The sequence below is a fragment of the Oncorhynchus nerka genome, linkage group LG12 (assembly GCF_034236695.1).
Source record: "Oncorhynchus nerka isolate Pitt River linkage group LG12, Oner_Uvic_2.0, whole genome shotgun sequence".
In the NCBI taxonomy this organism is placed as follows: domain Eukaryota; kingdom Metazoa; phylum Chordata; class Actinopteri; order Salmoniformes; family Salmonidae; genus Oncorhynchus; species Oncorhynchus nerka.
Genome location: NC_088407.1, coordinates 26920646 through 26936308, shown reverse-complemented (window position 1 = coordinate 26936308; position 15663 = coordinate 26920646). Strand labels below are relative to the sequence as shown.

Below are 15663 nucleotides of genomic sequence, written 5' to 3'. Positions count from 1 at the left end.
CGGCTGAGTCACTGGCTTACTGGTGCTCTTCCATGCCGTCCCTAGGAGGGGTGCGTCACTTGAGTGGGTTGAGTCACTGACGTGATCTTCCTGTCGGGGTTGGCGCTCCCCCTTGGGTTGTGCCGTGGCAGAGATCTTTGTGGGCTATACTCGGCCTTGTCTCAGGATGGTAAGTTGGTGGTTGAAGATATCCCTCTGGTGGTGTGGGGTTATATCCTGCTTGTTTAGCCCTGTTCGGGGATATCCTCGGATGGGGCCACAGCGTCTCCTGACCCCTCCTGTCTCAGCCTCCAGTATTTATGCTGCAGTAGTTTGTGTCGGGGGCTAGGGTCAGTCTGTTATATGTGGAGTATTTCTCCTGTCTTATTCGGTGTCCTCTGTGAATTTAAGTATGCTCTCTGTCTTCCTTTCTTTCTCTCTCGCTCTCGTAGGACCTTGCTTCAGGACTACCTGGCCTGATGACTCCTTGCTGGCCCCAGTCCACCTGGCCGTGCTGTTGCTCCAGTTTCAACTTTTATGCCTGCGGCCATGGAACCCTGACCTGTTCACCGGATGTGCTACCTGTCCCAGACCTGCTGTTTTCAACTCTCTAGAGACAGCAGGAGTGGTAGAGATGCTCTGAATGATCGGCTACCTGTTGCACCCTCGACAACCACTGTGATTATTATTATTTGACCCTGCTGGTCATCTATAAATATTTTAACATCTTGGCCATGTTCTGTTATAATCTCCACCCGGCACAGCCAGAAGAGGACTGGCCACCCCTCAGAGCCTGGTTTCTCTAGGTTTCTTACTAGGTTCTGGCCTTTCTAGGGAGTTTTTCCTAGCCACCGTGCTTCTACACCTGCACAGCTTGCAGTTTGGGGTTTTAGGGTGGGTTTCTGTACAGCACTTTGAGATATCAGCTGATGATGGGCTTTATAAATACATTTGATTTGAGACAGTGCTGTATCATGAATACAGTCACAGGTAACCTGGAATGACAGTACACTAGCTGAAGTTTTGTTAAGTAGATGTTTTTTTTTGCACCTTCTTGGATAAAAAAATTTAAAACTTGAACTACTTCAGAACAAATTCTTATTTACAATGACAGCCTTGGAAGAGTGGGTTAACTGCGTTGTTCAGGTTCATATTTTTTTTACCTTGTCAGCTCGGGGATTCGATCTGCCAGCCTTTCGGTTACTGGCCCAACGCTCTAACCACTAAGCTACTTGGATATGTCCATGATAATGACTTTGCTCAGAAAAAGTTGTCTCGTCTCAGCACCGTTCACTCTATGGTACTCCAGAGATTGAAATTCAAATGTGAAACATTGTTTCCGAGGTCGGACAGGCAGAAAGCTAGACTGATATTAACCCCCGCTGCACCAAACTAAAGGCTAGGCTGGAAGCAAGGAGAAATACATGTGTGAGTTGAGATAAAAGAGCTGATTTGCAAAGCAACATGAACATGATAGACTTATTGAGGCCCAGTGATCATTTTCAGATGGAACTGATAGTAGGCATAGATTTGTCTGTGACGGCCAATGCAGCACGACTTGGAATCCTGCTCGTCAAATCAGCATCCAGGATCCACATTTTATATAATTTGTATTATTATAAACTGGGTGGATTGAGCCCTGAGGTATCTCAGACCACAGGTCTTACTGGTATAATTATGTTATTAACCAGTTTACAATAGCAACAAGGCACATTGGGGGTTTGAGGTATATGGCCAATATACCACGGTTAATGACTGTATCCAGGCACTCTGGGTTGTGTCGTGCTTAAGAACAGCTCTTAGCCATTGTATATTGGCCATATACCACACCTCAGGCCTTAGTGCTTAATTATATGGATGGAACTACATGTTCCAGGGAGCAATCCCTCTTGTCAAATTTAAAAGGGGGGGGGGGCAGAACTTAGTTTATTCAGTTCTTTGTTAATTGGGATATTATTTGAACACACTGGATTGATTTTCATAAAACAGCTAGAGTGCACTAGACCTTTACTGACTTGCCCATTGCTTGCTCTGTCAGAATGTTTTATAATTGCCAAATGTACTTCAGAACAGATAAGGCTGAACCTGTTCAGGGCCTCCTAAAAGTAATTGTTTTAATGACATGGCGTAACATTTCTGCCAAGGAAGAGTCTCTGCATGTATTTAGATTTGATGTGAATGATACCGAGTGTGTGGAGAATAACTTCAATCAGGCATGTAGAGGACCAACAAGGTTCCACCTGGAAACATATAGAACATGTACAATTTATTAAAAAAAAAATATTTCCTTGACATGCAAAACACAGAATATACATTATACCACAGGACGTCGTTTGCACCTTAATTGGGGAGGACGGGCTCGTGGTAATGGCTGGAGCGGAATAGTATAAAATACATCAAAAATGGTTTCCATGTGTTTCATGCCATTATTATGAGCCGTCCTCCCCACAGCAGCTCCCACTACATTATACTGTATATTTTACAATATACACACACACACACACACACACAACCTGTACCACCTATTCTACACATAGCTATTATGTACACAGAAGCTCTCTCTTTAATAGCAAGAGATGTGGTAGATAAACTGCAGTAGGTTGACAAGCTAGCTCACTTTGGCATATAGCCTCTTGCCTTCGATATGTATTGTCTAGCACCTCTCACTACGAGATCATGTTATTGTAATCAAATTCATTAAAGGAATACTCAAAAACAATATCTTAGTGTTGTTGCGTTTTGCATCAAGGAAAGTTTTTGCTCTACTGAATGTGCTTTCTTGAAAAATGCTGATATATGCACATTTTGGGGGGAGATTTTATTATGGTGAACTAATGGAAAAAATAATACAAAATCGTTTTTTAGTGTAGTATTCCTTTAAAGCGCCTGCCAAGATGTCTGGACTTATGGCACATATAGTAAACTTGTTCCACAAAGGATCCCTGGTTCCAGTCCTTTGTAGGTGTCCCCTAAATCACTACATTATGAACAGGGTTGATTAGTCAGATAAAGCCTGCAATGCTGCCTGGGCATATCTTTGGGCACTGCCTACTAATGTTCCATTTGGTCGAGGAGGGAGGGTTATGAGCCCAGCTCCTCCTTTCCTGCACTGGCTTTCTTATAACGTCTGACCTATGACCCCAAGCCGTGGGATGCAAGAGGTTCATGAGAACAGTTGTTAGGATCTTCCTAAACAAACAAACAGACACACACACACACACACACACCACCCCCCCACATACGTTACTCAGAACAATACAGGAGTCATTGCGTCAACGCCTCAAAACAGTCCTAGGAAAAACACAGGAAAATGAGTCTATCCTCGACAGTCCACCCTCCACACGCTCTCCGTCTGTGTCCAACTTGCTAAAGTGGTCCATCGACTGCGGAGCTCCAAGTCCTGGAATTCTTCAGCAATGCAGCTGGGGTCCACCTTAACATGGCTTGCTCTGAGTGTTGGTCAATAACACTGAAGTCATACCAGATGTATCTGTCTGTGCTGTGGTAATCACAACTGGGTCAGTGTGTAGCCTCTCAGGGGTCAGGCTGCATCAAGAGAAGAGTAGGGTCTTTCTCTAGGCTGATCTTACATTCCATCTCCTCCACTACAGGGACATAGAGATTCCCTATGAAGCTCTGGAAGGCAGGGAATGGGGGGGTGTTGGGGGTGTGTGTGTGTGTGAGGGTCATGAAAGAATTGTAATGTTAGCATTTCTAATAAGTGAAGTCCTATAACATCAGCTAGCCCCTTACTGTTAGACTACTGCTAATAACACAATAGGCTGTTGCTGTTCTCACCTTCTGTTCCTTATTGCTGTTCAGAATGTCCTTCAAAATCAAGGATGGCTGTGGAATTTTGGGGAAAAGCTTCTCTCTGTGCCTGGAAAAGAACCAAAGAGGCCAGAATTACAACCCTAATCACCAAATTGTAAATAGCTTAAGTGAAAACACAAGATAGCATTCTCTTTAGACAACCCCCAAAGACAGAAGGTAGACCCATGATGTAGGTTGACTTACTTCATGAAACAACAAAGACACAGGATGATGAATAGGCCAACTGCAGCTGGAATGAGGATTGCAAATACAGTCATCAACCAATCAAAATGAAGATCCTCCACACCTGAAAGGAACACAAGCAAAACGTCAGTGACTGGGTCTATTTCTAATCATGTCTATAAGATTAGAAGTCTATTACATTTAGCCAACAGTACACAATTCTATTATAATGTCATACTTAAGCAATAAGGCATGAGGGGGTGTGGTATATGGCCAATATACCACAGCTAAGGGCTCTTACGCACAACACAATGTGCCAACCTCTCTTTTACGCGACTGCTACTCTGTTTATCGTATATGCATAGTCACTTTAACCATATCTACATACTACCTCAATCAGCTCGACTAACTGGTGCCTGTATGTAGCCTCACTGCTGTTATAGCCTCGCCACTTCATTTTTACTGTTGTTTTTATTTCTTTACTTACCCATTGTTCACCTAATACCTTTTTTGCCTTGTTGGTTAGAGCCTGTAAGTAAGCATTTCAATGTAAGGTCTACACCTGTTGTATTCGGCGCACATGACAAATAAACTTTGATTTGCCTGGATACAGCCTTCAGCATATTGGCCATACACCACAACCCCGCCAAGGTGCATTATTGTTATTATAAACTGGCTACCAACGTGTCATACCTGTGGTATACGGTCTGATCAGCATTCAGGGCTCGAACCACCCAGTTTATAATATTTTCATAGACTAATGGTATAACATACACTTTTTATTCATCCTCCATTTCATTTGATACAGGGAAAGTTTAAACTATTTCAATGTTAATATATTTATATCACGGACTGTGTCCTGACAGAGAGAGTGTGGAGAAAGAAAGTGGAGTAAGTACCATAAAGTTCAACATCGCTCCAGTCGCTCCCTCCTGCCCCACATGACTTCTTATAGACTGCTTTAACCTGGACTTTGTATTGGCATCTCAGGTCGTACGGCACTTTCACGGCTACATTATCATATTTGTATTGTATTTCCTTACTCTGGAGGAAACACACAAAACATTGACTGGAACTCCGATAATGGTACCATTTCATTAAAACATGCAAGGACACACACACGGGCCTTTAGGTCAGTAAAAGCAGTATAAACATGTTTCAGTGACTAAAGCTGTATTTGTATAATTCAGATTAGTAGACCATTTTATGGTGACAACACCAGAACGCCCAACCCTTCATCTGACCTATATACTGTCTGTAGACAGATAAACTTAGGTCTCGTTATCGGTTAATGACTCATTCAGCATTGTTACATCCACAGGTTTTGAACATCAGGTTTCTGTTGCAAAATAGATTTTATCTCAGTAAGACTAATCTGTCCAACAATGGCCAAGCGAACCATAATTAACCAAAGGTTTAATTCAATATGAAACTATTGAAAACTCTTCTGGGAAGTGCAACAGACAAAAACGTTGGCACTTACCAGGTTGTCATTGTAAATTAAAATTAGTTCAGAACTAGCTTGGATAAATAGAAAGGTTATATGAATAAAAATATATCCACACATCCATGGCTTACCAGAGTCTCTCGACACATGCTGTAGTTTAAGATGTAAACCCAGCAGTGGTGAGCGGCTAAGTCCGGAGGGTCCCAGCTCAGAAGGAGATCCTTCCCTTCCTCTGTGATCTTAACCCTAGGGGCCGGGGGCTTGACTGAAGAGAATCGGACATACAGTAGACTATTAGATAAATGAGAGTATTGGCAATATCAACAATATTGAATATTACTTGAGAGTTGGGTAGTATCATGTAATTACTGATTAGTTGGTAAGCATGCATTTCTAACTTTAAAAAAATGAGTTATTCTTACCATAATGTACAGGACGCACCCGGAAGGTTTTCTGTACAGACAAACCATTGAGAGTCCCATTGAAGTGGAAGTAGACGTCATGTTCAAGGAAGTCCCCTCTCAGGCGACATCCTATCTTCTCACCAGCTCTGGGCTTGTAGTCACTGCATGCTGTTTTGTGGGATTCACCAGGGTACCTGAAACATTTAGGGATGAGAATGTGTCACTGCTCAGCGGACACATCTAGGTTGGGATCAGTGCCATTGCTTGTCAGTTGAATTGATAGGTGAACCGTTGCACTCCTGAAGCTTAATGACATCTAAGATGGGTAGGATATGTAGGAGAAACAAAATATGAAGTGAATTGGTAGAAGAAGCCTTGGCAAAGGTCTCTAGGCCTATGTGACCATTGGCAATTCATGTTTCACTTGCAAATAATTCAGTGTGCCAGGAGTTATTTTACCAGTTCAGTCTGCAGTGGCATGTACTAATGGATGCCAAATGTACCAATACATTTTTTTCCCATCTCTTTGGGTTTCATAATTGTCCTTCAATTCACAAGAGTTTGAATGTACACTACATGACCAAAAGTATGTGTACGCCTTCTCGTCAAACATCTAATTTCAAAATCATGTGCATTAATATGGAGTTCTGGGAAGGCTTTCCACTAGATGTTGGAACATTGCTGCGGGGACTTGCTCCTATTCAGCCACAAGAACATTAGTGAGGTAGGGCACTGATGTTTGGCAATTAGACCTTGCTTGGCAATTAGTAATCCAAAAGTTGTTTGATGGGGTTAAGGTCAGGGCTTTGTGCAGGCCAGTCAAGATCTTCACCTATCTCAACAAACCATTTTCCTTGTGCACGGGGGCATTGTCATGCTGAAACAGGAAAGGGCCTTCTCCAAACTGTTCCCACAAAGTTGGAAGCACAGAATAATCTAGAATGTCATTGAATGCTGTAGAGTTAAGATTTCCCTTCACTGGAACGACCATGAGTCAATACTTATTTTCCACCATAATTTGCAAATAAATTCATTAAAAATCCTACAATGTGATTTTCTTTCTCATTTTGTCTGTCATAGTTGAAGTGTACCTATGATGAAAATTACAGGCCTCTCTCATCATTTTAAGTGGGAGAACTTGCACAATTGGTGGCTGACTAAATACTTTTTTTTGCCCCACTGTAAATGGTCACAATGCATATGAACTAACAGGTTAAAGAGAACACAATTATCACAACACAAGTTGAAAATATTTTTTTCTGGCTTCCCCAGTGATTTAACCCACACACCTTTACTGTCAGTCCGTTGCTTTGGGTAGGGAGTGATTACGAATTTGAAGTAAAATAGTTCTCACCAGTAGTAGAGCTGGAGGTCATCTGCAGTCTGATTGTCTGGAAGCCAGCTGCAGTTCATGGCCTTAGAGGAGTAGAGGGAACACTGGAAGTTCTTCAACTCTGAGAGAGCGAAACAAAACATTGCCATGAGTCAAGACTACAAAAATAGAATCTGACAAAGACTGACGAGGATCTGAATGTTGTCCTGATTATTCTTTCAAACATTAATCATTTCTATACTCAAATGTCCATTTGAAACTCGTAAAACAAGATTAATAGCAGCACATTGTTTGTTTGTATTGTAGACTGTGTCCTTATCGACTGCTGGATGAAGTTCAGAGGAGTTCACTAATCCCATTTCATCAAGGGGCAAATCCTAATTTCCACGGGAGAAGTGAAAACTAAGTTAGAATTCACCCCACAGTGATTGTTACCTACCTGTGGGTTTAGCGATAGATGTGGACAGGTTTGCTTATGGTTCTCTCTGCAGTTTATGGGGTTTGTTTGCACCACAATAATATTTTTTGTTATGGAAAATATATTTCACAGCGGTTTGATGGTACAATGATTTTCTAGACTACTTTGCTTGTTTTGACATAGTTCACCTAAATTCACCTCATTTCAGTTTATATTAGAAATTTAGCATCCAGGAAAAAGTGGAGCGATTTCTGCATAGCGCACCTTTAATTGTGATTTATCAGGGGGTGCTGCAGCACCCTCAGCACCCCCACTTCCCGTGGCTATGCACAATTATTATGCTTTATAAAATAGGCTACATCAAAAAATAATTAGGTCTGTCAAATGATTAATATTGTTAATTGCAGGATTTGCTTCTGAATTTGCCTAAATTCAGGCTGTATCACATCCGGTAGTGATTGGGAGGCCCAAAGGGCAGCACACAATTGGCCCAGCGTCGTCCAGGTTTGGCTGGGGTAGGCCGTCATTGTAAATAAGAATTTGTACTTAACCGAATTGCCTAGTTAAATAAAGGTTAAATTACAATGTAATTAAAAAAATATATATACAAAAAAACATTTAAGTCTTGTCTAAAGTAAGCAAAATTTGGTAAATTGAAAAAGTACACTAACCTCAATGTCAACTTGTTTTTAGTTTAAATAGTTTTTAGCTGTAGCTATAGATTATGTATTTGGGAGGTTTTCTGTGTATTTTGAACGCTTTCAGACACCGCAATAGTTACGATAAAAATGTTTTGGGCAAAAAGTGAACTGTAAAGAACTGATTCTCTCCGACAGCCCTAAAATTAACATACCTAAATCATATTAGGCTATGTCCAGTGGTGGGAAAAAGTATCGAACTTTGATACTTGAGCAACAGTATACACACACACACACACACACACCTTAATTGATATTTACTCAAGTAAAAGTCACCCAGTAAAATAGTACTTGAGTAAAAGTCTAAAAGTATTTGGTTCTAAATATATTTCAGTATCAAAATTAAATGTAATTTAAGTATCAAAAGTATAAATAATTTCAAATTCCTTATATTAAGCAAAGCAGATGGCATGATTTTCTTGTTTAACCTGGGTAGGGGGCAGTATTTTGACGTCCGGATGAAAAGCGTGCCCAAAGTAAACTACATGTTACTCAGGCCAGAAGCTACTCAGAATATGCATTTAATTTGTAGATTTGTATAGAAAACTCTAAAAAGTTTCTAAAATTGTTACAATTATGTCTGTGAGTATAACAGATATGATATGGCAGGCGAAACCCAGAGGACAAATGAGCCAGAAATGGTAGTTTTTCTAGGTGGCTCCCAGTTTGGCTGTAGTGTTTCCAAGCGTGTAGAAGAGCGCGCGTTCTTCTGTATTTTTCTCTGGTAAAGACAACGATTCTCCATCTTAAATTGTATAATTTATTTACGTATTAGGGTACTTAAGGTTTTATTATAAATGTTGTTTGACTTGTTTGGAAAAGTTTATTAGTAACGTTTGGGATTTATTTTGTATGCATTTTGATGGAGGGAAACTGGGTGGATTATTGACTGAAGCACGCCAGCTAAACTGAGTTTTCATGGATATAAAGAAGGACATTATCGAACAAAAGGACAATTTGTGATGTAACTGGGACCTTGGAGTTCCAACAGAAGATCAAAGGTAAGACATTTATTATATCGCCATTTCTGATTTTCATGTCGCACCTGCCTGGTTGAAATATGTTTTTCATGTGTTTGTATGCAGGGCGCTGTCCTCAGATAATCGCATGGTGTGCTTTCACCGTAAAGCCTTTTTGAAATCTGACACAGCGGCTGGATTAACAAGACGTTAAGCTTTATTTTGATGTATTACACTTGTGATTTTATGAAAGTTAAATATTTATAATACTGTAGTTTGAATTTCGCACCCACCTGCCCATAAGAAGTAAAAAAAAAAAAAGGATGGATAGCCAAGGGTAGACTCCAATACTCAGACATCATTTACAAATACAGGCAACATCCGCAGTGAGCTAAAGGCTAGAGCTGCTGCTTTCAAACAGGCGGTACTCTAACCTGGAAGCTTATAAGAAATCCCGCTATGCCCTCCGACGAACCATCAAACAGGAAAAGCGTCAATACAAAAGGGAAGCACAGCCGAGAGCTGCCCAGTGACACGAGCTAAACTACTTCTATGCTTGTTTTGAGGCAAATAACTACGAAACATGCATTAGAGCACCAACTATTCAGGGAGACGGTGTGATCACTTTTTCCACAGTTGATGTGAGTAAGACTTTAAAACAGGTCAACATTCACAAGGCCAGACAGATTACCAGGACGTGTACTGCGAGCATGCACTGACCAACTGGCAAGTGTCTTCACTGACATTTTCAACCTCCCCCTGTCTGAGTCGGTAATACCAACATGTTCTAAGCCAGGGGTGTCAAACTCAAATACCCAGTGGGCCAAAATGTAAAACCTGAACAAAGTCACGGGCCAACATTGAACAAATTAACCTTTTAATATGGACCCAAACAAGTTTTGCTTTAACATTGAATATGGAACAAGCATCGCTTATTACCATACAATATATAATTTAATAGTGGAGACATGCAAAATCGAATTTCAAATGAAAAAACACATCAATGGCATTCATTTATTAAATAAATAAAATGTAAATAAAAATTGTATGCCTCTTTTCTATTTGCAGCCTTCTGATTTAAATACCAAAATAAACTTTTTCCACTGGCTAATAATTTTACAAATAAAATGATAATAAATCAATCAACCATTCAAGCCCATGCCTTGTAGCAAGAAAAAGTGCATAAAGAAAATGTTAATTATTGCACACTGGTCTAATCTGATGTGCCCAAGGCAGATACCTGGCATCTCTTCTTGGATGCTAGTTCATCAATGTCTGGGCTCAAGCTCTGAGCTGAAGAAATCCTCAGTATCGAGCGAAGATGTTCATCAGTCAGACATCTCCTGTGAGTTGTTTTGGTCATCTTCATCGAGGAGAAAAGTTGCTCGCATAGATAAGTGCTGCCGAACATGGAGAGCATCTGAGCAGCTTGGGTGCGGAGCTGAGGCATTGTGTCAGGGATGAACCGTGGAAACTGTGCGGCGCCCACAGCATCATACTTTGACTTCAGCGTGTCGTTGCACTGGAGTTCAATCAGCTCCATTTGGATGTTGGTTGGTGCATTTTCCACATCAACTGCGAAGGGATTACTAAGCAGTTCAAACTTGCATTTCTGGGCATCGAAGTCGGCAAATCGCCGGCTAAACTCAGCGGCGAGTTTTTCAGCAAACTGTGCGCATGGAAACACAGCGGTAGAGATCTGCGCTTTTATGGATTGGCAGCAGGGAAAATGGCAAGGGTTTCCTTGCAGCATCTGATTCTCCCACAGGCACAGTTTAGTTTTGAAGGCCCTCACTGCAGCGTACATGTCTGTGATGATGCGCCCCCGCCCCTGAAGCTGCAGGTTCAGCGCATCGAGATGGCTCGAGATGTCACAGAGAAAGGCCAGCTCACACAGGAACTTTTGCTCCCGGAGCTCTGCTGTATCCTTCCCTTTGGTTTCCAGGAATTGACATATTTCCTCACGCAGCTCGAAACATCTGTTCAGTACTTTTCCTCTGCTTAGCCATCTCACCTCTGTGTGATACGGCACGTCTGCGTATTCCGAACCACACTCCTCCAGAAAATATTTAAACTGGCGGTGATTTAGACCTTTGGCTCTTATAAAGTTAACTACCTGTGTTACTGTGGTCATAACCAATTTGTAAGTCGCTCTGGATAAGAGCGTCTGCTAAATGACTTAAATGTAAATGTAAATAACATGTTCCATCTTTAGGGCTTTGGCACACAGTGCTTCCTGATGTATGATGCAGTGGTAAACAGTTAGCTCACCTGCACAGTTCTCTTCCCGCATCTTCTCCCGAACCATGCCCACCAGTCCACTCTTTTTACCGCACATCGCTGGCGCACCATCTGTCGTTAATCCAACGAGTTTATCCCACGGCAGCTTTATTTCAGTTACACATTTGGAAACCTCCTCAAAGATTTCCTTTCCTGTGGTTGTGCCATGCATTGATTTGAATCCTAATAGCTCCTCCGTAACACACAGATTTGAGTTCACTCCACGGATGAAGACTGACAGCTGAGCAGTATCAGATGCGTCGCAGCTCTCATCCACAGCGAGGGAGAACGCAACAAAATCTTTTCCCTTTTCCATCAGCTGGTCATACAGATTGGTGGCAAGATCACATGTGCGATCAGCTACTGTGTTCCTGCTCAGGCTCACGTTTGAAAATGCTTGTTTTTTCTCTGGGCATACGAGGTCACAAACCTTCATCATGCACTTTTTCATGAACTCTCCCTCATTAAAGGGCCGGGCTGATTTTGCGATCTCTGCTGCCACTATAACTAGCCTTTACAGCAGCCTCGCTTTGTGATGTGGCTTTTTTAAACATATTCTGTTGTGAAACCAAACTTCTTTTCATCTCCTCTACTTTCTGGCTCCTTTGAGTCATGTCCAGGTCCTTGTATTTGTCATGGTGTTTCGTTTCATAGTGTCGTCTAATGTTGTACTCCTTACTTACAGCCACGTTGACTCCACAAACAAGACAAACAGGTTTGTCTTTTACATATGTAAACAGATATTCTGCCTCCCACTTGTCCAGAAAGCTTCTGTTTTCTGCCTTTCTTTTCGCCATTTTTGGGAAGGGTTAGCTCGCTGACAGTTGTAGCGTCTATGTTGCTATGACTACTGTCACAGAGGAGAGAGCGTTTCTGGGTCCTGTCCTGATTGGCGCGCGAAAACAGCAGAGCATTATGGGATTCATAGTATTAGTGGTGAATGCGCTGTATAATACCGGCGGGCCAGCTCTAGTAGTAATTTGGTATTGTCTCGCGGGCCAAATATAATTACCCCGCGGGACAAATTTGGCCCACGGGCCAGAGTTTGACACCCATGTTCTAAGCAGACCGCCATACTGCCTGCGCCCAAGAACACTAAGATAACCTGCCTAAATGACTACCTAAATGACTACCAACCCGTAGCACTCACGTCTGTAGCCATGAAGTGCTTTGAAAGGCTGGTCATGGCTCACATCAACATTACCCCAGAAAACCTAGACCCACTCCAATTTGCATACCACCCCAACAGATGATGCAGTCTCTATTATCTCACGTACGTGAGAATGCTATTCATTGACTGCAGCTCAGCGTTCAACACCATAGTGCCCTCAAAGCTCATAAATAAGCTAAGGACCATGGGATCAAACACATCCCACTGCAACTGGATCCTGTACTTCCTGATGGGCAGCCCCCAGATGGTAAAGGTAGGTAACAACATATCCGCCACGCTGATACTCAACACAAGCGCCCCTTGGGTGAGTGCTCAGTCCCCTACTGTAATCCCTCATTGTCTAAAAGTTATCCTTGCAACTGGGAAACTCAGCGAGGGTGGGGTTGAGACAACAACCCCTGCAGATAACAGGATGAACCCAGAGTGGCTTATGATGCTCCTTGGTCTGCATGGGAGGGGTTGAACCAACCATGTCTAAGCATTGTTAGTGTCAGCTAAAAATGTACAGTTGAAGTCGAAGGTTTATATACACTTTAGCCAAATTCATTTAACCTCAGTTTCACAATTCCTGACATTTAATCCTAATAAAATTTCCCTTGTCATAGATCAATTAGGATCACCACATAAGAACGTGAAATGTCAGAATAATAGTAGAGCGAATTATGTATTTCAGCTTTTATTTCTTTCATCACATTTCCAGTCGGTCAGAAGTTTCATACACTCAATTAGTATTTGGTAGCATTGCCTTTAAATTGTTTAACTTGGGTCAAACATCTTGGGGTAGCCTTCCACAAGCTTCCCACAATAAGTTGGGTGAATTTTGGCCCATTAATACCGACAGAACTGGTGTAACCGAGTCAGGTTCGTAGTTCTCCTTGCTTACACACACTTTTTAGGATTGAGGTCAGGGCTTTGTGATGGCCACTCTAATACATTGACTTTGTTGTCCTTAATTGCCACAAATTTGGAAGTATACTTGGGGTCATTGTCCATTTGGAAGACCGATTTGCAACCAAGCTTTAACTTCCTGACCGATATCTTGAGATGTTGCTTCAATATATCCACAATTTTCCCGTCCTCATGATGCCATCTATTTTGTGAAGTGCACCAGTCCACCCTGCAGCAAAGCACCCCCACAATATGATGCTATAACCCCCATGCTTCACAGTTGGGATGGTGTTCCTCAGCTTGCAAGCCTCACCCTTTTTCCTCCAAACATAACAATGGTCATTATGGCCAAACAGTTTGATTTTTGTTTCATCAGACCAGAGAACATTTCTCCAAAAAGTGCTATCTTTCTCCTCATGTGCAGTTGCAAAGCGTAGTCTGGCTATTTTAGGGCGGTTTTGGAGCCGTGGCTTCTTCCTTGCTTAGCGGCCTTTCAGGTTATGTCAATATAAGACTTGTTTTACTGTGAATATAGATACTTTCATACCCGTTTCCTCCAGCATCTTCACAAGGTCCTTCGCTGTTACTCTGGGATTGGTTTTCACTTTTCGCATCAAAGTACGTTCATCTCTAGGAGACATGTCTCCTTCCTGAGCGGTATGACAGCTGCGTGGTCCCATCGTGTTAATACTTGCGTACTATTGTTTGTACAGATGAACGTTGTACCTTCAGGTGTTTGGAAATTGCTCCCAAAGATGAACCAGACTTTGAGGTGTTGGCTGATTTCTTTTGATTTCCCCATGATGTCAAGCAAAGAGGCACTGAGTTTGAAGGTAGGCCTTGAAATACATCCACATGTTCACCTCCAACTGACTCAAATTATGTCAACTAGCCTATCAGAAGCTTCTAAAGCCATGATTTCATTTTCTGGAATTTTCCAAACCGTTAAAGGCACAGTCAACTTAGTGTTTGTAAACTTCTGACCACTGGAACTGCGATAGTGAATTATAAGTGAAATAATCTGTCTGTAAACAATTGTTGGAAGAATTACCTAGGTCATCTACTTTGTGCATGACACAACTAACAAATGAACAAATGTGTGGAGTGGTTGAAGAACGAGTTTTAATGACTCAAACCTAAAGTGTATGTAAACTTCAACTGTATGTATATATATATTTATTTTATTTTAACTGCATTGTGGGTTAGGGGCTCGTAAGTAAGCATAGCACTGTAAGGTCTACACCTGTGACTAATCAAATATTTGATTTGAAATGATGCATTCCTGTTCAGTAATAAGTGCTTGAGTGCTTACATTCAAAATGTAATGAGTACCTTTGGGTGACAGGGAAATGTAGAGTAAAAAGTACATTATTTTCTTTAGGAATGTAGTGAAGTAAAAGTTGTAAAAAATAAATGATAAAGTACAGATACCCCCCCAAAAAACTACTTAAGGAGTACTTTCAAGTATTTTTACTTAAGTACTTTACACCACTGGCTTTGTCCATGTCAAATGAACAAAATATATTTGAATGGATGCAGAATGTACATGGGATCCAACATGCACTGTCATTAAAACATTAAAAAACGAATTTCACAGTCGCTGTCATCGGTTTCAGGAAATGAACATGGAATTCTAGCTTTCCAAACAAGGTTAGGCTTGCCTACCGAAAATGACCAAACTGGTTACACACATGACTAAAGATCGGGAAAAGTAAACGCATACATACCCTTCTCAACTGTAACCTCTGGAGTGATCAGAGGAATAAAGTATTGTAAAACGAAGAGAAATTCCATAGGTTTCAAAATCATGTTGTCCCTTGCGTAATTCTGATGGAGCGCGCCTCCCCAAAACTCGCACTGAATTCCAAAGGTAAGTTTACTAGAATTGTCGAGCAGTTGTCTCCCTAACTGAGAAAAGAATACATGTGCCTTACGTTCAGATGAACCTAAAACAAACACAGGATTTACTCCAGCGAACGAGTTATTATTCCATGTCGTGTGACAGTGTGCTTCTATTTTCCATCGGACCGTCAAATTGGGCGGAGTTTGCATGCATGGAGTATTAAACTCTTACCCTAATGAGGTCCGGA

The 15663-nt window shown here is 41.5% G+C and overlaps 1 protein-coding gene and 1 long non-coding RNA gene across 2 annotated transcripts in view; one reads left to right on the top strand and one right to left on the bottom strand.

Moving 5' to 3' along the window:
* LOC135574307 (uncharacterized) overlaps positions 1 to 2698 on the top strand; it is a 17748-nt gene extending 15050 nt beyond the window's left edge. The window contains exon 2 of the long non-coding RNA XR_010465313.1: positions 432 to 2698. This is a non-coding gene — a long non-coding RNA (uncharacterized LOC135574307). The remainder of the gene's footprint in view (positions 1 to 431) is intronic.
* On the bottom strand, positions 2233 to 15663 carry LOC135559597 (interleukin-13 receptor subunit alpha-2-like). The gene is made up of 8 exons (XM_065025432.1): positions 15301 to 15663; positions 7181 to 7280; positions 5845 to 6020; positions 5554 to 5687; positions 4875 to 5019; positions 3997 to 4099; positions 3778 to 3859; positions 2233 to 3615 (listed from the first exon to the last, which is right to left on the bottom strand). Exons 1-8 carry the CDS (start codon positions 15623 to 15625, stop codon positions 3514 to 3516), a joined length of 1167 nt encoding a protein of 388 aa, XP_064881504.1. The 5' UTR covers positions 15626 to 15663; the 3' UTR covers positions 2233 to 3513.